The 25,349-nt window shown below is 37.0% G+C and overlaps 1 protein-coding gene across 4 annotated transcripts; it reads left to right on the top strand.

Moving 5' to 3' along the window:
• Positions 1-407: 407 nt before the first annotated feature.
• FAF2 (Fas associated factor family member 2) lies at positions 408-25,109 on the top strand. Of its 4 annotated transcripts, none has more exons than XM_058170432.1 (11): positions 408-525; positions 11,630-11,698; positions 12,480-12,557; positions 13,393-13,469; positions 13,948-14,086; positions 16,598-16,683; positions 16,921-17,012; positions 18,547-18,724; positions 20,534-20,705; positions 21,988-22,131; positions 23,161-25,109. In XM_058170432.1, exons 1-11 carry the CDS (start codon positions 463-465, stop codon positions 23,341-23,343), a joined length of 1,281 nt encoding a protein of 426 aa, XP_058026415.1. In that variant the 5' UTR covers positions 408-462; the 3' UTR covers positions 23,344-25,109. The 4 variants fall into 4 exon arrangements, with proteins under 4 accessions (XP_058026415.1, XP_058026417.1, XP_058026413.1 ...); XM_058170430.1 differs by having other exon boundaries at positions 410-525; positions 12,480-12,614; XM_058170433.1 differs by lacking the exon at positions 408-525 and adding an exon at positions 6,858-6,880 and having other exon boundaries at positions 12,480-12,614.
• The last annotated feature ends 240 nt before the right edge of the window (positions 25,110-25,349 follow it).

Genomic DNA, 25,349 nt, shown 5'->3' with positions numbered 1-25,349 from the left:
GACCTTTCGCCGTGAGCTGAAAACGCATTTATTTATTCAAGCGGGACTGGCATAATATTTATAATATTTTTAATATTTTTAATTTTAACTGGGGTTTTATTATTATATGGTTTATAATTTTAAATTTTAAACTTTTAAATGTGGCCATTTTTTTTCTAATATGCTCGGTTTTAAATTGTCGTTTTAATTGTACATTTTTGTGTTTTTTATCTTTTGACTGTACACCGCCCTGAGTCCTTTGGGAGAAGGGCGGTATAAAAATTAAATTTAATAAATAAACAAATAAATAAATAAATAAATAAATAAATAAAACACCGCTCCCTCCGCGCGTAGAGCGGGGGGGGGGGGGTTAGAGCTCCAACCTCTATGGTGACACGCGCGGGTAGAGCGTAAAACGGAAGCTTCGAATTGTCACGTCATATCCGTAGAGTGACGCAGCTGCGGGTCAGAGGCGGCGGCAAAATGGCGGCACCGGACGAGCGGGAGTTGTCGGCGGAGCAAACTGAAAAGCTCCTTCAGTTCCAGGTGCTGGCCCGGGGCGCGGCGGGTGGGATAGGCCTGGGTGAGCGGGAGGAAGCCGGCGATCCCTGCTAGAGCCCTATCTAATTCGTCCCTCGGGGGTTTCTAACGTGCAGGGAATGGCGGGAGCAACTTGGCCATTCGCTGTTGCTGGCCGTGGGATGGCAGCGGGGCCATGTGCGGCAGGGACGGCTGTATAGGTTGGTAGTGCTTGGGAAAAGGGCAGTTCCCCCCACCCCCGAGACTTAGGGGAGCTCGGTAAAGGCTTCTGCCTGTGCGGTTTCTGCCCGAGGCTCTGCGTAAAACGAATGGCTCCCCCCCCCCCCAAGGGGAATTACGGGAGGGGGCGGGCGGAGAATCTGTAATGTAAAAATCTGAGTTTACTTGAAATGTATTTATATGTTGCCTTCGAAATCCATCAGTAGTAGCACCCATCGCACTGTAGGCTGGTGAAAGACAACAGGAAATGAGTCAGTTTCCAATCCATTCCCGGCCGGTTGACCGGACAACCCTAAATGATAAGTTGACATGGAACCCGCAGTATTATGAATATTTACTTTAGTTTAGAATAAGCTGTGATGGATTCCTCCAAACCGAAGGTACAAATGTGTAGCATTACTCCTATATTCTGTCTTGTTCTAAGACACTGAGCTATATGGCACTGTACATAGAAATTATTATAGTTCTTGGAAAAGAGTAAGTGAAGAGCATAAGATGTTCATGTTTACTACACCATAAGCATATTAGGGAGGATATCACCTTGGACAGTTTTGACAACAACTTGTAGAAAAGTTGGCAACTCTTAGAATAAAACTAATAAATTCTAATAAAGCTAATTAGAATTCTTAATTAGTTTTAATTGATGATATCTATTAGATACATAAGCTAAAAAACTTGATCATTCCTATAAAGTCACACTTTTATAATTAAGACTATGGCACTGTTACATGCCTTACAATTTATGAGTGCCTTATATTTAACTTTTATAATAAATTTGGGAAAGCCAATTAAATCTGCCGCTGCCTCCTTCAGTTTCTTTTGGCTTTTCAAAGCAGTTTCCAACATGACTATAGTGAGAACAGAGTTGTTTTTTTCCCTGCATGTGCAACTTTTGTTGTATTATCCTTGGTTTTTAAAAGAAAGGCAAGTATAACATGGAATATTTACAATTGAAATCTTGAAAGAAAATTGATATGACTTTAAAAATAAACTCACCATTGTGAGGGGTTTGGATAGGCCTTGTGAGACATAGTGTTTTTTCCAAACCCTGCCATCTCAACTGCCTTGGAAATATCTCCACATTGATCCATAATGGAAGAAGCTGAGAGTTTCCTATCCCGTTATTCCATAATACCACTGATTATATATAGATCCAGTTTCAACCTGAGCTGTTCCTTTCCTCCCCTAATGTTTTTAAGTATTCAGCCTGTTGGATTATATATAATGCAAAAGTCTGTGTACTGTTTTGTAACCAGTAGTTATGCATTGTAATTAGTTTAATAGATGTATTGCCTTAAAATGGATTTTGGGCATTAAGATGTCTGGTCTTCTTTCATTATTGATTTCTATTACACTTCAATGTTGAACAGAACAGAAATTAAGTTTTGCATAATTCTGTACATTAGCCTTTCCCAGTCTGGTGTCAGTTGAGGCTACAGTTCTGAGAACGCCTAGTCAATATTGCTTTGGTCCATGTTTTTGGAAATAGCAGATACAGTACATCTGGATAGTGAATGATTGAGGAAAGCTAAAATCTTATGTCCAGATTTTGATTCAGTTATATCAAATAGAGGCTGCGCAATCACTACTATAAATCATACTTATTACTGGTAATGTTCCAAAGTGATAAAATTGTTTCTTCCGTATGTATTTTAGGTAGCCATAATTTTATTTGCTACTGTTACACTGATTGCTTAAAGTACTGCAGGCAGAGATGATAAAACCATGCATTCTAGGTTCTTATGGTTATTTTGAAAAGAAATTTGATGACAAGTTGATTTTTTGTTTGTTTGTTTGTTTTTTATTTGCATTTATAACCCGCCCTTCTCCGAAGACTCAGGGCTGCTTACACTATGTTAGCAATAGTCTTCATCCTATTTGTATATTTATATACAAAGTCAACTTATTGCCCCCAACAATCTGGGTCCTCATTTTACCTACCATATAAAGAATGGAAGGCTGAGTCAACCTTGGGCCTAGTGGGGCTAGAGCCTGCAGTAATTGCAAGCAGCTATGTTAATAACAGACTGTCTTAGCAATCTGAGCCACAGAGGCCCTTCTATTTGTTATATCTATTGAAGAGTACATTGTGCTTTTTAAGAGATTTTCTGATACCCAGTTAAAAATTAGAAAGAGCCTGGTAAGCATCTTTTCAGACTTATATTTTAATAATAGACACAATCTTTCATGCCGGAATCAATCTGGGTCGGTCACTGGGACCAGTTCATAACCTTTCATGAACCATAGCTGTAGTTGTAGCTGAGCTGTAATTCACAAAAACATGCCTTTTCTTAATGTGTTTAATTTGAAAAGGAATTACCAAATGTATTTTTGGCTACTGCAGATTAACATAGCTCTCCTTCCCTGATATTTTAGTAAACTCAGGTTGCTTTTAGTTAAGTTGAAATTTTTGCTTCTCTAAAATAGATTTTATTCATAATCTTTTACCATCATATCCATCTGTAACTTAAATTATACTCTATTTTCTGAGTTTCATATTTAGTATTTTCTGTAGAAAATAATTTACAGTGTGTACACTATCTGTTTTTCAAAATATTCTAAAAATAAAGGGAGAATATTTTCAGGCAGAAAGAACAACACAATTAAACTGTTCAAGGTATTTTTTTAATAGCTGTTTGCCGATAGGCAAGAGTATTGGCATACTAAAGCACACTCTGTGTAACTATCCTATTGAATAAATCTTGTGAAGAATTAATGTCTATGGAGATTCTCAATCATCCAGATCGTGGTTGTCCCAAAGGTGCTTTTTAAACGGAACTGGACTTACTTAGTTTTTTCCTTGAGAGTGCTTTTCTTTGAAAATGACACCACCTATCTATCTCCTGTCTGCAACACAGTCTTCTCAGCAGTCCCAAGAAGGGTGGACAACCCATTGGCACTCTGATTCAGTGATTCAGAGTACAGATAAATCCCCAAGTTGCCTCAAGTAGACTCCTCAGAGAGCTAAATACCAACCTTCAGGGTGCTAACGATCAGAGCATATAAATCCGTCCATTCCCCATCATTCAGTCAGAGCTGAAGACATTTCTTGGATGCGTTGCGAAATAGACTAAGCAAGTCCAGTTGCCTTTTTAAAAGCACCTTTGGGAGTTGTGAAGGTTTAGGGAGGATCCCTTCTGGGCCTCTTTCTTCATACCAAGGACACAAGACTAATTTCCCTCTTAGCTCCTTGTGAGAGACCCTCCCTCCCTCTAGATTCAGTTCCAGATTCCACCACAAATAGAAATCAAATAAATAAGCTTCAGAGCAGTGACTTATTTAATTCTGTATCATCACACAAGACATTTACTATAGTTACATAAAACATAGGTATAAGAATCTAAAAGGTGTGAAGGCTAATGGCAGAATTTTTTTTCTCATATATATGAAGACACAGTAGTAATAGTATTTAGGAAATAAAAATATATAGGATTCTCAAGGTGCTACTTTAAAGCCCACATTTGAGTGCAATTGAAATTTGGCCCTTTTATAACTTTGATGGGGATGAAAGGGATCTAATAAAATAGGTATTACAACTTCATAGTTGCGTAATCTGCTTTGTTCCTTATTACTATTTAAAAAAAGTGCTATCAGAAACTGATGATATGATCTAAAGGTGGTCTGGAAGGGGTCTAAAATGGGGGTTGGGAGAAAATGCAGAACTGAATGAGAGCTTATTTTTATATTTATACAGATTTATTCTTAAATATTTTGCTAAAAAGAAATTACCGTAGCTGTTAAGTTGGGGTGGGGAAGAAAAAGAAAAAATATAGCCATTTTATAAGCCAGAATATTTATGGTTGTTTCTTCCAACCTGTGATAGATGCCATCTTTTATCATATACCAACATGTTCAAATGGCAAGCACAAAATTGGAATAGTTACACTATAAGATGTACAGTTTCTACAGTATTGACAAACAGATCATTTTAAAGCACATGCTTGAGGGACAGTCTGATCCAATCAAACACTTTAAAATGTGTTTGAATCTCTTAAAATTATAAAAATGTTAACTTTGGTTTGATGGCATGCTTGGATTTTAGTAAAATTGGCTTTAATAGAGGTATAGAAAGTTCATCCCTTCTTCTTTTGGTGCTATACTATTTGTTATCTCCTTTACTGTATAAAATGACTTTATGGCACAGTAGTAATGCACAACTATATTACTATTTGCTTTCCTCATCTAATAAGAAAAATGGGAGAAATGAAAGTTGAAGTCTGTGCAAATAGCCTATTGCCAATCTTTTTGCATTTCTAGGGTGTTTGTTTAAAATGATCCACAACTGGTGTGGTATTTTTAACATTAGTGATTTAAGCTAAGATTTGTTTCTCTGCTGTCTTGAGTATAAAAACATATTTTTTTACTTTAGGTTTTTTATGTTACATTTAGCAAGAAAGTTCAAAATGTATCTTTATGGAGTATGTTTCACAAGAATACTTGTCAAGGGAGAAGTAAATGCTCAATAAATCAGCCCTTCATCTAAAACAGATAATTACAGGTAGTCTTCGACTTATAAAAGTTTGTTTAGTGACCATTCAAAGTTACAACAGCCCTGAAAAAAATAATTTATGACTATTTTTCACACTTATGACTGTTGTAGCATCTCCATGGTCGTGTGATTTACATTCAGATGCTTGACAACTGACTCACACTTACGATAGTTGCAGTGTCCTGAGGTCATGTGATCCCTTTTGCGGCCTTCTGACATGCAAAGTCAATGAGGAAACCAGATTTATATAACAACCATGTTACTAATTTATCAACTCTAGTGATTCTCTTAACAAATGTGGCAAGGAAAGTCATAAAATGGGGCATGACTCACTTAACAAATTTCTCACTTAACAGCATAAATTTTGGGCTCAGTTGTCAAAGTTGAGGACTACCTATATTCTAAAGTTGAAGTACAGCGTATTGGATGAGTTGATAAAACCTATTAGTTATCACAGCCTAAAAAGCAGTTGTTCCAGAATGAGTGATAATTGATGAAAACTTAATTTAACAACATATGAACACATTCAACTGGGAAACTGTCTGTCTTAGACCAAGACAAGTCCAAAAACAGTAGTTAATTCCTGGAAGTCGGGCACTCTTTCAAATCATCCATCAATAGATATAAAGACATAACATTTACATACTGTGTAAAAGAGACAATCAACAAGCTAAAAAAGGAGAAAAAGACCAAAACATCTCCCCTCCATCAATCAACACCCAGATGAGTGTAGATTGACACCAAGATTAACATCAGACTAACAATCAAAAAGTGAACAATACCCCAATCAAAGAACTGCCAAACAAGCCATCAGTAACAGCCCAACCAAAAAAACCCCATCTCCCACCAAGGCCATATATGTGCTAGTCGTTCCGATTCTAGGGGGTGGTGCTCATTTCCGTTTCAAAGCTGAAGTGCCAGCGCTTTCCGAAGACGTCTCCGTGGTCATGTGGCCGGCATGACTAAATGCCAAAGGTGCATGGAACGCTGTTACCTTCTAACCAAAGGTGGTCCCTACTTTTCTACTTGCATTTTTCACATGCTTTCGAACTGCTAGGTTGGCAGAAGCTGAGACAAATAACAGGAGCTCACCCCGTTAAGTGGCACTAGGGATTCGAACTGCTGAACTGCTGACCTTTCAATTGACAAGCTCAGCGTCTTAGCCACTGAAACGCTGTGTCCCTTATATTGGAAATTTAGTTTTAGCTAAAAAGTGCATGCTGCTAGAAGCTGCCTCTTTGTGATGTTGAAACCTAGAAATGCTGATGTGTGATATTGTTAGTTCTCTCATGTAAGGCTGCTATCCTCTCTTATCTAGTTTAATAAAGAAAGTTCTAACAAGCAGGCTACATGGAAAAGGGCAATAGAGCCTAGAAATGTACAGAAATATTAGATGCATTTGACCAATCAAGTATATGATTTAGGAGGATGTTTATCTGTATAGATTTTGTTTTAGCTTAATTAAAATCTTATTTTAGGGAGAGAGTTATAAAATATCTTTAGTATTGAGAGAGAGAATTGTTGAAAACCTCATGCTAATGTTTTTGTAAAATGCTGATTGGGTAATCCTTTGGTTTGCAGAGCTTCTACATATTCAACAAAATTTAAGCTTCGAAAGAGATAAAACAAGACCAGGAATACTAGCTTAACAGGGTAACTGGAATGCCTGCGGCCTCCTCTTGAATTTTTTCAATATGCTTGCATGCATTCTCTCAGTACAGTATGTCACTGATAGAACAGTGTATTCCTGGGGAAAATACCTAGTGATTTTCTTCTCTTAAGTAAAATATTTTTTTTTTGTGATGGTGGTGGTAGTCATCGGGAATTCCAAAAGTTACAATATACAAATTAATGTATAAATTTAAACTATAAAATTTAAATAGTTATATGAGATGTGGAGATTGTTAAATAGATCAGCATGCAACAGTATGAAAACAGAAATAATGATATCAAATAATAATGACAAAAAAGACCATCAGCCTACTCAGAACTGCCTATATATTAAGATGCTACCTTACTAGCTCTTAAGTCCTTGGTTAGGACTTGAATGGTTAAGTTTTTACCAGACTGTGAATTGAATTGAAGATTAAATCTCTAACAACAACAATAACACTATCAGAGAACAAATGATAAGGACTTTAAAATATAGTACTGGTGATGTATATAAGGCAGTCATCCTGGATAAAAGAAAAATAATGGGTACAGTGCTTTGCTATTTATGTTCAATCATGAAATGCCAACTCACATCTCTGAATACAGTATATTTATTGATATTGCTGCTTGGAATCAAAGTTGATTTTTTTATCCAGCAAAGGATGCTGAACATGTTCTAAATAGTATAAAATTCTTAGTTATGGATTAATATGTAATAATATGCAGTGAGTTAGTTCATAAAATAAATTATAGCCAATTCCATCCAGTACCTAAATTAACGAATCACCGAACACCTAGAAGCAAACAAAGTAATAACCAAAAGCCAACATGGGTTTGTCAAAAACAGATCATGCCAGACCAATCTTATTGCATTCTTTGACAAAGTGACAAAATTAGTAGACCAGAGGAATGCTGTCGATATAATTTACTTGGATTTCAGTAAAGCATTTGATAAAGTAGACCATAACTTACTACTAGATAAAGTAGAAAAATGTGGGTTAGACAGCACCACCACCAGATGGATTCGTAACTGGCTGACCAACCGCACTCAACGTGTAGTCCTCAACGGAACTACATCCACGTGGAGGGAAGTATGCAGTGGAGTACCCCAAGGCTCTTTTTTAGGCCCAGTATTCTTCAACATCTTCATCAATGACTTGGACAAGGGGATAGATGGAAAATGGAGAGTTCATCAAATTTGCAGGTGACACCAAGCTGGCAGGAATAGCCAACACTCCAGAAGACAGGCTCAAGTTATAGAAGGATTTTGACAGACTTGAACATTGGGCACTATCTAACAAAATGAAATTCAACAATGAAAAAAGTAAGGTTCTACATTTAGGCAAAAACCCCAAAATGCACAGGTACCGTATATGTGGTACCTTGCTCAATAGTAGTAACTGTGAGAGGGATCTTGGAGCCCTAGTGGACAACCATTTAGATATGAGCCAGCAGTGTGCAGCAGCTGCTAAAAAAGCCAACACAGTTCTGGGCTGCATAAACAGAGGGATAGAATCAAGATCACGTGAAGTGTTAATACCACTTTATAATGCCTTGGTAAGGCCACACTTGGAATACTGCATTCAGTTTTGGTCGCCGCGATGTAAAAAAGATGCTGAGACTCTAGAAAGAGTGCAGAGAAGAGCAACAAAGATGATTAGGGGACTGGAGGCTAAAACATGAAGAACGGTTGCAGGAATTGGGTATGTCTAGTTTAATAAAAAGAAGGACTAGGGGAGACATGATAGCAGTGTTCCAATATCTCAGGGGTTGCCACAAAGAAGAGGGAGTCGAGCTGTTCTCCCAAGCACCTGAGGGTAGAACAAGAAGCAATGGGTGGAAACTGATCAAGGAAAGAAGCAACTTTAGAACTAAGGAGAAATTTCCTGACAGTTAGAACAATTAATAAGTGGAATGACTTGCCTGCAGAAGTTGTGAATGCTCCAACACTGGAAATTTTTAAGAAAATGTTGGATAACCATCTGTCTGAGATGGTGTAGGGTTTCCTGCCTGGGCAGGGGGTTGGACTAGAAGGCCTCCAAGGTCCCTTCCAACTCTGTTGTTATTATTATTATTATAACCCAATTTTTAGTTTTTTTTTAAAAAGTTTGTTTTTAATTTAGAAAAGGAATAAAAAAATTTGAAGACTAAAACATTTCGAAGTAGATATTAAAATCTTATCATTAAACACATTGTATTTTGGTTAATTAAACAAATAATAAACATAATTACAAAGATATTGCAGTGGCAAACAGGACATAATAGTACATATGGGGAAGAACTGTTCTGACAAAGTGATTGTTTTGTTGACCATGAGAATTTGATGGACATTTGCTATGCTTGGCTACAGAAAAGTCTCCTATAAGATTCTGGTAAAGAAGACTTAAAAATTTTAACAGATTGTTAAGGGTAATCTGGGCTCACAACAGAGCAGAGTACCCTACGCATGAAAATGACTGAGATGGGTTGTGGACAGTAACAGTTACTACACAGACAAACTGGGGTTTGATATTACTTTACTTTTAGGGAAAAAGCAAAATCATAGTCCAAAACAATCCAGGTCATACAAATATAAAGCCAGTCCAGGGATATTACAAATACCAAGTCTTCTTACCAAACGTAGACTTGCACAACAAACCAGATCTTCTTTAGGTTCACAGTTCAATACACAACAGTCAGTAAATAGTGAGGAATCAGTAAATAGCCACGATCAAGCAATGATCATAGAGCTCTAATATACAGTTGCAGCATATCAGCAGGTAACAATGCTGTAGAGTCCCCACAACCCATCATTTAGCTTTCCTTATATATATACATTGGCTATCCTTATTTTCTGATTCTATGAAAAAATAACTTTCTTGAATGTTTCTTTATTGAGGCAAAAGAGCGGTGGAAAATGTTAATGACCAAGCCAGTTTTGGTGGGAAGTTGGATAGCTTATTTAGTTTTTGCTTGTTGTGTTATAAGAACTCAAATTTTATAGTTATGATTTAAGAAGTTTCATTTTTGCCTAGCATTTATAACCACCCAGATAGTACTTACAGAAATAATAAGATAAAACCTTATTTGTGTTAATTCAACTACTGGTGAATTCACGTACAGGTTTTTTTGAGTTTAAATAATTTTTATTTCCATTTTCCAACATCATATTTATGTACAAACTATTATCCATCATTAATGATTAATTTTATTTATTACTGATTCAGGCCTGCCCGACTGCCACTTCCTTTCTTCACAACCTCCCTCTCTACCCTCTATACTTTCCGATCCTTCATCTCCTTCACTTTACTGCTTCCTCTCCTTCTTCTCCACTCCTCCCTTCTTCCACCCTATCTAAACTTCTTATTCCCCTCCTCCTTCTCAACTCTTTCCTACCTACTTTCTTCCCTCCTTCTACCCCTCTCTCCTTTTCTTTCTGAAATGGCAGTCGGGCAGTCATTTATCAACCAATATTATTTTAAATTTTAATTTCATATCTTCAAACATTACTGTACATTAATAATCAATCCATGTATCATTTTCCCTCCTCCCCCCCCCACCGCCCCGGACTTCCCATACAGGTTTTTTTGTAGTTTTCGCAGCAACAATATGATAGTTATTTGGCATTGCCTTCTTTTAAATCAGTGATGGCTAATTTTTTCCGGACTGAGTGCCCAAAGCACCCAAACCCCAAAATGCAATACATGCCCGTCCCCTGTGTATGTGCCCTGTGCATGTGCGTGTGACCGCCCCCCCCCGTGCATGCAGCCCCCTGCATGCACCCTGCCCCCCGCGCATGCGTGGCAAAGACGTAAAGACCAGCTGGCAGACGGGAGGTGCTTGCATGTGCGTGGCAGAGCTGAGCTGAGCTGGGGTGACGGCTTGTGTGCCCACAGAGAGGGTGCTGCATGCCACCTCTGGCATGTATGCCATAGGTTCACCGTTACGGTTCTAAGTTTTTCAAATTCCCAGTCTACTTGATAGCTATTGAAAAATTATGTTAATCCACCCAAGTATTAATGAGATATGAAGATCAATCAAAGTCAGTTAGATCAGGGGTCTGTCTAACTGTTAGGAACCAGGCTGCAGAGCTAGAGGTGAGCAGCAGGTGAGTGAGTAAAGCTTCATCTCTATTTGGAGCCACTTCGTAGTGCTGGCCTCACCACCTTAGCTCCATCTCAGAACATCAGGCATTAGATTCTCATAGGAATGCAAATCCTAGTGTAAATTGCATATGCAAGGAATTTACCATTTAGATGCTCACCCTCCCCCTGATCCATGGATGAATTGTCTTCCACAAAACTGGTTTTTAATAGTACATCTGAGAATGGATGAATACAGCTAAATATAAAGGAGAGAAGTTTTTATGCAAATTGATATGCCAAAAAGGGAATAACACCTGATCCATTGAAATTATCACTGGAGGAATTACCATGAAGCATTCAACAATTAGGCACATTATTTTCATTTTGGGAGAGCTGGCCTTTTTCCAACTAATAGAAATCTAAAAAACAATAATATTCAGGTTTTCTCCAACATTTTTTTAAGAATTAAAGGATTTTTAAAACCAAAGCTAAGCATTAAAGGTAAAGTTTGTTTATACCCTGTTTAGAATCTAGCATTGCTTAATTATTGATTGTGTTGGGATAAAGTTTGCCAATGCTTAGCTGATGTCTGAATTATTAAGAGAAGCGGCTACAATTTAAATATTAATTAATTCAAGAAATGTATCTTTTGTGACATTGGTTTCCCCACTTCCTTTGGCCTTAGGATTTGACTGGCATAGAGTCCATGGACCAATGTCGTCATACACTGGAGCAACACAACTGGAATATAGAGGTACTGTGTCATTTGGTTCTGCTTTCTTATTGCACTGATTATAGTCTTACATCTATGAAAGACATTGATATGAGTTCCTTCTTTAATGTATCTTATAATCAGATACACTTAGTACTTAAAAAAAGCTAATTCACATATAAAGTATATTAATAAGCATTAATAAGCATCATACTTCTTTTATTTTGCATAATTCTGCTTTGTTTCATTGTGCAGAATTTTTATAATTTGAGGGAGAAGCATGGAATTCAGCAAAATATTGCAATTCTGGTCTATGTCTGACTATTACAAATGTAATTTATTATAAATGGTATCTGTACAACTTTCAAATATACCTCATTTATAAGAACTAAAAAATACTGTATTCTTTAATTGAAAACTGAGATATATAAAAAGCTAGATTTCTGAAATTTTCAAGTTCTAGAGCCAATAAGTGGTTAATGGATATGGAATGGCACCCAGATTCAAACCCCACTCATCCTTGGAGCAGATGGCTTTGAACCACCAGTTTAATTCATTCAAAGATTATTTTCATGGGGAAAATAATAAATTGGGAAGATTTAAATATATGTCATCTTGATTGTTTCTAACTATTGCTTAGCATTTCAAACTGCAAGAACATATAGTAAAGAAGATGCTGTTTATTTAAACTTTTTAATAATGTATTTTGGACTGCAAGGTGTCAATAGGTCTATGTCCATTAGGTCATTCCTCCTCCTGTATTCAAAATAGTGTAATCTTTTCTGCAATAGGAGCATAATACATTGTGAGTCTCCTTCTGTAGGCAGCTGTTCAGGACCGATTAAATGAACAAGAGGGAGTCCCAAGTGTCTTCAACCCACCACCTTCTCGGCCCTTGCAGGTCAACACTGCGGATCACAGAATCTACAGCTATGTTGTTTCAAGGCCACAGCCAAGGGCAGGTTATTTTATCTGAATGTGCTTAAAAAGGAAAAAGTGGGGTTCTTTGTTGCTAATGTGAAAAGGACCAACAGAAGGAAAGTTCTTTCCTTTTCTGTTTTATGGATTGTTCATGTGCTACATGTACGCTGCTTGAATCACTAGGAATCCCTTTGTATAGGAGACTTGGCTTGAGGGTGTCCACAATTGGCACGTTTCATTTTGTTACATTACTGTAAATAGTAAGCACAGCAGTTATATTTCCAGTAGGACACTTATTTTTGCTGAATTAGTTGATAAAATAGGTACATTAGAAGCTTCTGGGAGGCTTAACTTACTTATTTTGTGTAGCAACACATTTCACATCTACCAATCAAAATAGTGAAGCTGTTCTAGCAGAAAAGGTACCCACCTTTGTTATATGCTAATATTCATGAAGTGTTTTATTTTCTGGGTAGAATGAAAATGTCACATGAAGTAGCCATTGATCATTTTAAATAGCTGTTTTTAATGTTCACTAATCTCCTAAAAGCTAATAAATGTCCTTGTTTCCATTTTTTTTAAAAATCTGGCAATGAGATTCTAAAATGTATGTCATTGTTATATTACAATACCTTCCACACTGGAGGAGAGAAACTATAGAGGCGCATTAGATAGTTCGATGTCGTCTTACTGATCTTACTTTAATGACAGCAGTTTTCCTGATTCCGTTAATTTTTCACTAATATAACTACTTGAAAATACATTAACCTGTGTGTAAAAGGAATATTCTGATAATTACTTTCTATTTGTTTCAGGGTTTATTAGGTTGGGGTTACTATTTGATAATGCTTCCATTCCGATTTACATATTACACATTACTTGATATATTTAGGTAAGTCTAGCTAGTTCATATTTGTTTATATTAACCTTATAGTTTATCCTTAACTTCATTTTTTTAATTAGTTTAATCTGTCAAATACACGGGTATGCATACACACACACACACACACACACACACAAGCACACAAATAAATAAGGTTGGGTTACTAATGGATAAGTGCCAGATTTCTGGTAAGCTATCCAATAACTATGGTGCATTAGAAATTCCATAAAAGTGTGAAAGCTAATGAATTGTGCTTTGATTCAGCAAAGCATTTACCATTTTCAGCATAAAAATGTAATAGAAATATAATCAGTAATCAGCATTGATTGATTCCTAATGCATATTTGTGTTTTGTAAATTTAAATCAAACTTTGTAGCTGATCTTGTAGGAATTAGTTTAGAGCATCTAAGACGGTAGTCTGTCCATTCACATCTTCAGATTCTTAGATAACTAGTAATCAAAAATTTTGATCCTGTTTTCTCTCAGGTTTGCTTTGCGTTTTATCCGTCCTGATCCTCGTAGTCGGGTCACTGACCCTGTAGGGGACATTGTTTCATTTATTCATATATTTGAAGAAAAATATGGAAGAATACATCCTGTCTTCTATCAGGGAACATACAGCCAGGTTGGTGGAAATGTTGACTCAGATAAATTGAGTTATTCTAATCCTGTTTTGTTATGTCTCTTAGAAAGCCACTCTTTAAGCTTTCCTTTGAAGCACAACTACAATTTCCTCTCATTAAAAAAATAATCTTGGTAAAATTTAAACATGTAATATGAAATTCTGAGAGTATTACTTGTGATTAGACAGTAATTGCATTTTTGTTAGTGTTCCTATTTTTAAAAACATAATTATAAAAAACTTAACAGAAACTAATGAGGAAGATAGGGAGAAAATGGTAAAGAATGAAAAAGAAAGTCTATAAGGTATTTGCAGTCAGCAATAAATGTAAATCTCTAATTTAAAAGGTCAATTTAGCCATCTCTACATGTTCTTCCATCATCACCAACCATTTCTCCATTGTGGGTAGCACTGTGTCTTCCCATTTTTGAACACATAGTCCTCTTGCTGCATTTCTCAAATATAAAAATAAAGTTTCATGACTTTTTTCCAACTGTCCTTTAATCCAAAAAGAAATCTCTTTTTAATTATATTACAGTTTTAATTATATATTACAGTTTTAATTATATATTACAGGTAGATCTCAACTTACAACCATTCATTTAACATCTGTTCAAAATTAGGAAAAATGCTGAAAAAAGTTATAACCAGTCCTCACATTTAACATTGTAGCATCCCATGGCCATATGATCAGTGTTCAGGTGCTTGGTAACCAACATGTATTTAGGGTGATTATAGCATCTCAGGGACAAATGATGCAAACCATTTGCAACTTTCCAAAGTATTTTCCAACAAGCAAAGTCAATGTGGGAAGATAGATTCACTTAATGGCCATATGATTTGCTTAATAACCATGGTATAAAAGATTGTAAAATCAGGTGTGAGCTGCTTAATGATTACATCATGTAGTAATGAAAATTTTGATACCAATTGTGGTTGTAAGCAAAGGACTACTTGCAGTGATTAAAGTCTTCTGAATTAGTTCATATATTTGAATTCATTTTTTGGGGGCTTTTTGCACATCCACCAAACATGATAAAACATCCCATTCATATTGTTTACATTTCCAGCATAAATTCAAAATACTTTACACATTTTGGTTTCTCTGGTGTCATACACAATCATTTTATTTTTTAAAACTTTGAAGACCAGAACATAATATAAATTTCAAAACTTTCAACCACATATTTTCTCATTGCTCCATAACCAAAATTTTAGCCCACTTTATCATATTCTTTCACTTGTGCTTCTGTCTCAAATTTCAACAAAAGTTTATATATGTTAGCAATTAGAAGTTCATCATTTGTACACAGATCTGTTTCAAACTCACTTTTGCATTGTTCAGAAGCATAAAATCAGGGGAACTTGTTTTTTGTTGTATTGTTCCACATACTCCAAGGTAACCAACACAGTTCTAACATTGTCCTTCAATTGTCTTTTAGATAGAAATCCATATTAATCCTCATGAATAAATTCTTGCAAAGGCCATACAGATTGTCCTTAACTTACAAGAGTTCATTTAGTGACCAGTGACTTATGACCATTTTTTACACTTACCTCTCTTCCCACAGTTAAGTGACATAGTGCAATGGTAAGTTAATAACTCCGTTGTTAAGTGAATCTGGCTTCCCCATTGACTTTGCTTGTCAGAAGGTTGCAAAAGGGGATCACATGACCTCGCAATACTGCAACCATCATAAATATGAGTCCATTGCCAGCATCCCAATGGTCATGTGATCAAAATTTGGATGCTTGGCAACTGACTCATATTTATGATGGTTTGTGTGTCCCGGGGTTATGTGATCACCTTTTGCAACCTCCTGTCAAGTAAAGTCAATGGGGAAGCCAGGATCACTTAACTGTGTTACTAACTTACCACTGCAGTGAATCACTGGTCATAAAATGGGACAATTGTCTTGCTTAGCAACATATGAGCTGCGGTGGTGCAGTGGTTAGAATGCAGGACTGCAGGCTACTTCTGCTGACTGCCTGAAATCTGGCAGTTCAAATCTCACCAGACTCAAGGTTGACTCAGCCTTCCATCCTTCTGAGGTGGGTAAAATGAGGACCCAAATAGTTGGGGGCCAATAGGCTGGCTCTGTAAAACGGCTTAGAGAGGGCTATAAAGCACTGTAAAGCGGTATACAAGTCTAAATGCTATTGCTATATACTTTGGGCTCAATTGTCATAAATCGAGGATTACCTGTATTCAGGTTTAGGCCTGTCTGTTCTAAAGCAACTCTGTACCATTTCTCCACTCCTACCCAAATCGTGTATTTCCATCCTTCCCTCTCCCATACTTTCTCTGCCTGCACTCAGTTGCTTATGTCCTGGATTTTTTCCCCGTGTTGCCCAACCATTTCTCTTAGGATAAAACAGCCTTTTTTCATTCCATGCGCAGATCAAAACACTCAAAATGTGGCCATTTGTTTTTAGGCATAGATCACCAGAAACCCGCAAACAACCTTTTTGCATATCTTCTATAATCCCATTTTTTAAATCCATTTTTTCAAGGCGCTGAATGATGCCAAGAGGGAGTTGCGCTTCCTCCTTGTTTACCTGCATGGCGATGATCATCAAGATACTGATGAATTCTGTCGGTAGGTGTTACTAAATCAGCAAATTAGCTGCGTGTAAGTCACTTTCAGTCATGGGAATTATCAGCTTAACCTACTTTACAAGCTTGTTGTTATGTGGGAAAAAGAAAGGAGGAAGAGCTATGAACAGTGCTGTGAGCTCCTGAACAAAAGGCTGGATATAAATGTATCAAATAAATAAATAAATAAAATGTTTTGTATGTGGCTTCAAATAAGTTGTTTATTCTCCTCTTTTTACAGCAGTACACTCTGTGCACCAGAAGTAATTTCCCTCATAAACACTAGGATGCTCTTCTGGGCATGTTCTACCAATAAACCAGAAGGATACAGAGGTATGTCTTCTTGTAACATATCTGGCCTTATTATTCAGAAGCAATGTTGATTGTATTCATTGGTACTTTTGGCCAGAGTAAAAGTACACTGGAATAGTCTTACCTGCTGTGTTATACATATTTCCTGGGAAAGAAATCCCATTAAATGTTGGTGTGTTCTAAATTTTTAAATAGCTTTTAAAGTTATTTAGAAACTTTAAATCTTCAAAAGGAGACTAGATAATTTGGAAAAAGGTATTCTGGGACTGTGAAAAATTTACAACTGATGTGAATAAAAATAATTGGAGTTCCATGGGCATTTCTGACAATAAAAGTATATAAATAATGGGTAGTTATAAAACTTTATATTATTACCAGAGATTTTGAATTAATCCACACACAATTTAGAACTAGGAATAAGTAGCTTAACAAAGAAAGGGCTAGTAAGGATGTGCAAAATCATGCTTCCAGACTGCAAGGAAAGGCAGTAAAATTGCATATCTGGTTTTGGTGTAAGCAGTAAAAATAAGATTTTTAGGTAATTTATTTTTAACATATATGGTAGTCGGGTCAAGTATGCAGAAATTAACAAAGGAAATGTATTTTGGATTATGGTGAAAGGAAGTGTCAAAGGAAAAAGGAAGTTCAATATTGAGGATAATTTGGAAAGAAGCTGAATAAAATTTCCAATAATACAGGAACTTCATGAATTTGTGGAACAATCCCATTTGGAATTCACATTGAGTATATTATTAAATTTAATAAGTAGTATTGATAATAAATTTGTCCTTTTAAGAAATAAAGTTGCATATCAATAATGATCCTGGATTATCAGATGAAGCTTTGCCAAAATGTATTTAATAAATCAGGCTTTCTAAGCAAGAGCAGGATGTTATCCAAAATATTGGTATTACAGCAACCTTTATTTAAGGTTGCTTTTGATGGATATTGGAATCCATAATATGGCAGGAATTTGTTATTGCTCCTGATTATTGTTTTTTGAAAGTAAGTTTAAGAGTCAGATAATTAAATATCCATCTGCCATTTTTTTATGTTCCTATTTGGCCTTAGATCTTTTGAGAAAGTTCTACTCTGGGTTTCACAGTTCATTGAAGTACAGATTGTTTGCCATGAGAAATCCGATATTGGCATCCAAATTATGAAATTCTTACTTTTCGAGACCACATTTCCGATATTCCATTGTTTGATATAAATTTTATTATTTTATTGTGCTTTTAGATTAGAACAAAGAAACCGTACCATCATAGAGTGGAAATAAATGTGGGAGCTTGAATAAGTTTTTTTTACAGTCTATTATGGAATAAAATCATAGCTCTGTGATAAGGAATATTTGAATAAAGATCACACTTGAACCTCTGTCATCTTGAATTACAAGATACTTATAGTAACAGAAAAAGGAAATGCTTTCCTCTGAAAACTGCCAGAATGACTATTAATAAGAATTGAGAGACAAAATAATGTAGTTCAGTTTAAATGTTAAATATTGCCTTGCGTTCTAAAGTTGCAAATAGTGACGCTGCTTTATTTTCCTCAGTGTCTCAGGCTTTGCGTGAGAACACCTACCCTTTCTTGGCAGTGATCATGCTGAAAGATCGTAGAATGACTGTGGTTGGAAGGTTAGAAGGACTTATCCAACCTGATGATCTCATTAACCAATTGACATTCATTATGGATTCCAATCAGACATACTTGGTGTCTGAGCGTCTGGAAAGGTATTAAGCAGAAAAATAACACCACTTTGTTCCTTTGTTTTATTCCAAAATATTTTAATATTGAATAGAAAATGGAATATGATAGTTAGTTTCTAACAAATAATATACTGGTATCTCATCAAAAACTCAAGGCAGTTTACATGGATATTTATTTTCATATTACATTCTTTTCTGATTTAATTTGTTCTCAGTCACTGAAAATTGAGATTAACTAGATTCATAGATCATATTGTGGTTTATGGTTGTTTTAATTATAGATTGCTTAATAAGACACAGCTTGATTGATACAACACACAAAGTAATGAACCGTAATCTGGTAAATTTGATTCGCTCAGCACAGTGTAAGAAAACTGACAAATTATGTGAATGTTGTATGAACTCGTCTTGCATTCTGACCTCTGAGGACCTTGCTCAGGACAGGGCAGGCAGTGGAGCAGAGGAGCTCTGGCAACAAGCAATTACCTTACCACTCCAACCCTGATTCCTGAGCACAAAGAATGGAGAGGAGGCGGGATCGGCACAGGGCAGCTAGGCGATTTGGGAGGAGGGCGCCCCCCCCCTTCTTCACAAGGGGAATGAGGATTTAAAGAGACACTGTTGGAAGGGACTTTCTTGTCGGAAACAAGCGTTGAATCCGTGGTGCCTCACGTGCAGTTGCTGACGTCTGGGTTTTGCTGTGCTTTGTCTTGTGTGCTTTGTCCAGTTCGCCTGCCTCACTGGACTTCTTGCGTTGGTTGCTGCTTTGCTAACTTTGCTTGCTACTCGCAGGCAGAGGCTATCGGGAGTACGTGTGAGAACTTTGCTTCAGGACTTGCAGTTAACATGGGGACATTTGGGAGAAAGTTGGAGCGATAAAGGGGAGTTAGAACTGTTCCCTGGCTGTGTTGCTTCTGTGCCTTGCCCTGGGTCATCACAGGTGTGACTGTTGCCTTCTGCTGTTGAAAAGTTATATACCCCTTCTCATACTTTTAATCTCTTCCTCAGCCTCAAAGGTAGGCTCCAGGTATCAGATCCAGTGGGACCTAGATTCATTGGAATTATAATTAGTTTTAGACTAAGCTATTTGTAGACTCAGCAATTTGTGCATTTCCATATGGACAAAATACATCTTTGGTTGAAAAGAAGGAAAAAGCACTCCTCTTGATAAGTTCTTTATCCTTCGTATATCTACCCTGTTTCCCCCAAAATAAGACATCCCCTGATACTAAGCCCAATTGGGCTTTTGAGCTCATGGCAATAAGGCCAAGTGCTTATTTCAGGGTTCAAAAAAATATAAGACAGGGTCTTATTTTGGGGGAAACACGGTAGACTACAGGTTTGAAGTGTTCACCTCTTTTTGGAGTGCTCTTCATTTTTGATAGAAAAGAAGGTAGCTGCCACTCAGTGGGAAGTTCAGTTTGAAAATGCTGCTATCTAAATGTAGGGAGATTCTCAATCATTCAGGTCATGATCATTCCAAATGTGCTTTTTCCAAAAGGCAGCTGGACTTCCTTGGTTCTTTGAAAATGTTTTGCTTCTCGTCCAAGAACCTTCTTCAGTTCTAACTGTGAACTGAAGAAGCTTCTTGGATGAGAAGCAAAACATTTTCAAAGAACCCAGAAAATCCAATTGCCTTTTGAAAAAAGCATCTTTGGGACATACTGCTGTCTAGGGCAGCCATATATGTACTCAAGTTGTGATTAGAAAAGTGATCAACAGCCCTAATTCTAAATGCATCTTCTTATTTAAAAAGTCAGAAATTGTTATTCTAGAATTTCTAATTTTAAAAATGACTTGGTTAATTAGAACAGATTTCCTTTTCTATATTAGAGAAGAACGAAACCAAACTCAGGTCCTGAGGCAGCAACAGGATGAGGCATACCTGGCTTCCTTACGGGCAGATCAAGAGAAAGAACGTAAGAAAAAGGAAGAGCGAGAGAAGAAGAAGAGAAAGGAGGAAGAGGTGCAACAGCAGAAGCTGGCAGAGGAGAGAAGGCGGCAGGTAAGAAGGGATATTGATTGGCTTAAATTGTGGATTAGAGGATATAGCTTTCTACTTGATTAGCCTATATATTAGATGTAGTCTGAGCACCCCTGGGGGTTCCCCAACTCCCTCTTACAGGACACAAAATCAATTTTTTTGCCACCTTTGAAGATGTTTGCAAAAAATTTTACTCATCTCATTATTGCTTTTATTAAAGTTTTTTCACAGAAAATGTTTGTTAGTGTCTAATGGGTTTAACATTTATTTTTACCTAATTCAATAAATATCTACAAATGCATCAATTTTAATTTTTAATCTGGTGAATGTCAATAAATAAATATAACCCATATGAACAAAAGCTGTTTTGGAGTCCCCACCATAATTTTTAAGGGGAGGGGGGGAAGGGGTCCTGAACAAAAGGTTTAAGGAATACTGTACTAGGCTGAATACCAAGTATCCTCATCCATCAAGATTCAACGTGCAAGATGGAAATAAGTTAGGAGTCAGATGTTTAAATTTGTACTTCACTCAGTTTTGAATTTTTTTTGTAATGAGAAAGTGTATAAAAACTTCTAATATATAATAGATTAATTCATAAAGATTAAAAACACAACCTGTAGTCTGATGTGCTAAGGTGTCAAGTTCTGAAATATATATATATATATATATATATATGCACACCAGTTCCTGTGCCACTACATATATGTAGTGGCTCAAATTGTTCAAATTTATTTTTCTCCAAGAAGATGAGAGAGGAGCAGGAACTGGTGTGCATATTACAGCTTCTTCTAGAAGTTTGCTAAACTCCTCTATGCAGTAGAACTTTTTAACAGTTTCACTGAATATATTGGAAAAATATAATTTTAATTTTAATGCCTGTCAAATTTGATTATTAAGGAGTTTGACTCTGGATATTATAGTTTTTAAAATCTCTTGCTTGAAATGTTGCATTTCCACATTTGAATCCTCATCTTGTATCTAGAGCTGCAATTTCCAAGCTATTCCAGACATGGTATTTTACTAATTAATAAATAGAACCGTTAGTGAGCTTGCTTTGGTGCCTCACCATCTGAATGCAGAGTTAGGAACCTCTAGAGGTGCCATAGCAACGTTGCTGAGATGCCGAGGGCACCATGAACCAAGAAAGCTTGGGAGCCCCTCGTCTAGAGGGATTGAGATTTAAGAATCTGTTTAAACCCGATGACTGCTGCTACATTGCCCTGATACCTGTGTTTAGGTTTAGATTTTGCTATGTTCTTTGAATTGCTGCTTGTTATTCATCTCTCCAATTAACCTCCAGACTTTGCGAGAGGAGAAGGAACGGAAATCTGAATGCCTTCCCCCCGAGCCACATCCTGATGATCCTGAAAGTGTGAAGATCATCTTCAAGATGCCCAATGACTCAAGGGTGGAAAGGAGGTTTTACTTTACACAATCTTTAACTGTAAGAAAAGGAGTGGGGGGAAATCATAATCTTAGGAGTGATGAATGTTTTTATATGACTGACCTTCAAAAATGTGCACCCTTAAGCTGCCACACCAAGCAAGCTAAAACAGCAGTGTGGAAATTGTGGGGCTAGAGTCAAAGTGTGAAGCAAAGAACAACGCCCGTCTTTACCTTTTTTTTTTTTTTTTTTTGGTAGGGCTTCTGATTATTCAGTTCTCATCTGACTAGAATTGTGCCAAATAAGTTAAGCTATGAAGAAGCACTTATTAAGGACTTATACCTCAGTTTCCCACATGGATATCCAGTGTATTTTTTTATTTTTTTATTTATTTATTTTTTTAAATTTGAATTTATATCTCGCCCTTCTCCGAAGACTCAGGGAGGCTTACATTGTGTTAAGCAATAGTCTTCATCCATTTGTATATTATATACAAAGTCAACTTTATTGCCCCCAACAATTTGGGTTCTCATTTTACATACCTTATGAAGGATGGAAGGCTGAGTCAACCTTGGGCCTGGTGGGACTTGAACTTGCAGTAATTGCAAGCAGCTATGTTAATAACAGACAGACTTAGTCTGCTGAGCCACCAGAGGCTTATTGTACTATTCAGGCTTTCAAGGAAACGAATGGATTGGACACAGAATATCTTTTCATGCCACCTGTGTGTTGTACCACCACCTCCAAATATTTGGAGGAATTTTCAGGGAATGGTAGAAAGGAGGAGGAATTGGGGAGGGGGGTTCACTTCCCTTTTTCTCCAGCAGGAGCTATTTGTTAGTCGAGTTTTGTTCACTCGATCTGAGCCAGTATCTTTTTTGTTAAAGCCAAGGAATGATTTACGGATCATAGGAATGTTTTATTTAACAAAGGGTGTGATTTCTTGGAGGTCTCTACCTTGACATTTAAAGCTTTGTACTAATTGCACCGTACCAGTCTTCAGTGGTATTGTTGTAATGTGAACATTTGTTCATTATGATACGTCATCATAACCAATCCTTTGACCGACATTTTGTATAATTTCCCCAGGTGATCCATGATTTCCTATTCTCTTTGAAAGAGAGTCCAGAAAAGTTCCAGATTGAGGCCAATTTCCCCCGCCGTGTCCTGCCCTGCCTTCCTACAGAGGAATGGCCTAATCCACCCACGCTGCAAGAAGCCGGACTCAGCCACACGGAAGTTCTCTTTGTGCAAGACCTTACGGACGATTGACATTTATCCAAAATACAGAGATGGAAAGAGAAATTCCTATTATAATACAATATTTTTTTTAAAGACTGCTGCATACAAATGAGGGATCAGAGACTATATGGCCTGGCCAGCCATGTCATGTGACTGCACTGGCAGGAGAAAACTGCACACTCGCACACACTCAGCCCCTTTTACATTGAGAGGGCCGATGGGAGGAGCCACAATTGGCGTCCCAAGAGAGGGTCAGAAATGCAGCTTTTGGTAAACGCTGCTTTTATTGGAAATAATTTACACCATCATTTTGACATTAGAAAATTTGACGTTCTGCTGCTTTTGACAGCTAAAGAAACGTACCTGTGAGTCAGGTTGAGATCTGCCCCCCACTGGGGAGAGACAGATAGGTTATTTTCTTCCAGCTTCTCACTCTGTAAAAAATACCTTAAATATATCTTTTGCTTTGTAATGACCAAAGGAGAATGGGTTAACAATAATTTTTTTTTCTAAATATGGAGCTGTTGATATTCTTAACAACAGAGGTTTTTCTTCTCCAGGGTTGTTAGCTGCATAGTGTAATAAACTCTGCCTCTAGTGTGCCTGTGCTAACACCTGTCAGTGTCTTACTGCCTCTTCAATACCTAGCCCAAATGTGACAATGCCTTGCCCCAACCATGTGCAGACCTACAACGGTAGTAGAGCATCATTCTGGAATTGACACTGTTTTTGACTTTAACACAGCCTCACTCCATTTGGGATGAGCCTTTTTCTGTGCTAGTGTAAGATGTTTGCAATTTAATCTGATGAATCTGCAGTGGTGACTGAGAAAAAAAAAAAAAGAAATCAGCATCGAAGAATGGACTCATAATCTTTGCTGAGCCAGGTGAGTAGTAAGGTCATTTGTCAATGTTGATAGGTGTTACAGTCACCTGAAAGACCCCAGGGATGATGAACTGAACATTGTGATTGGTACCTCTGAATTTTAAAGTACGTCATAGTTCATGCAGACAGATCTTTTTAATAAGGTTATAGCCTCGAAGTTGGATCAGGACTTTCTTGCCCATGAAAAGAACTAAGGTGTAGCAGAGGTTTCCCAATAGAGGAAGGGAGCTGGATGGCAAATTTCTCCAATTCTCTTGCAGTTGCCAACTTCTAAGCAACATACGTAGCAACAGGGTAGGATTCAGAGAGAAAGGGCAATCAAAGGAACCAACTTTTTACCCTTCTACTAGATGAGCTCTTCTGAATCCAAGTGTGGAGGTGGGGATTAAGTCAATTCCATCTCACAATTTGAGTTCCTGGGATCAGAAAACCTTTTTCCCTTTTGATTTTTCAGCCAAAAATGTAATTGATAGAATGTCCTTTTGGACTGTAGTTTTTCCTTTAAAGGTACAAATCTTGCACGTAAAATCCACTAGGTTTTCGTATCCCTTCTTGCGATTGAGAAACCTTCAGCCCTCTTGCTTCTGTGTTAACTTGCAAATAATATTGTTTCCGGCAAGGGGTAGCGTGAACTCATGCAGTATTACTTTTCATTTGCTATTCTTGGCTTTCCCTCTATGTTCTGTTTGACTTGGACAGAAGCAGAAGTCCACTAGTCTTCTCCTATGTCTTGCCAACAATTAAAAGGGGAAAGCTGTTAAATAACTTGGAATTAAAAGGAAAACTATGAAGTAGGAACTTAACTCTCTGAATTGTGTATGCATATGTGTAGTGAGTTTGGGTGGTATATGTGCACATGTACTAAAACATATATACATTTTCCTCCATCTGCATTAAAAGACCTGATGATAGTCACAGACTAAATGGTGATTAAGCTACTGCTAAAGATTGAAAGCATCACATTCCTAGCTGGGGATTTTAGGCTTCATTCCCACACCAACCCCCTTTTTTATTTTTTATGATGATGTAAAGGAGAAATGGGAATGCTGAGTATTTGGATAGAACACCAGTGTAGCACAGCATTGGTGAGCTCTTTTATTTGTTTTGGTTTTTTTAAAGTTCCCTCCTTACCCCTGTGGATGATACACATC

This window comes from Ahaetulla prasina, chromosome 2 (genome assembly GCF_028640845.1).
Source record: "Ahaetulla prasina isolate Xishuangbanna chromosome 2, ASM2864084v1, whole genome shotgun sequence".
NCBI lineage: Eukaryota > Metazoa > Chordata > Lepidosauria > Squamata > Colubridae > Ahaetulla > Ahaetulla prasina.
Note: the sequence above shows the minus strand (reverse complement) of the source record. Positions and strands in the feature narration are given on the sequence as shown.

What these genes read in the sequence shown, in the direction of transcription:
- FAF2 (XM_058170430.1), top strand. Translation starts at nt 463, where the DNA reads ATGGCGGCACCGGACGAGCGGGAGTTGTCGGCGGAGCAAACTGAAAAG. An exon ending in AAAAGCTCCTTCAGTTCCAG is followed by an intron (nt 526 to 11,629) that starts GTGCTGGCCCGG and finishes CTTTGGCCTTAG; the next exon opens with GATTTGACTGGCATAGAGTC. An exon ending in AACACAACTGGAATATAGAG is followed by an intron (nt 11,699 to 12,479) that starts GTACTGTGTCAT and finishes CTCCTTCTGTAG; the next exon opens with GCAGCTGTTCAGGACCGATT.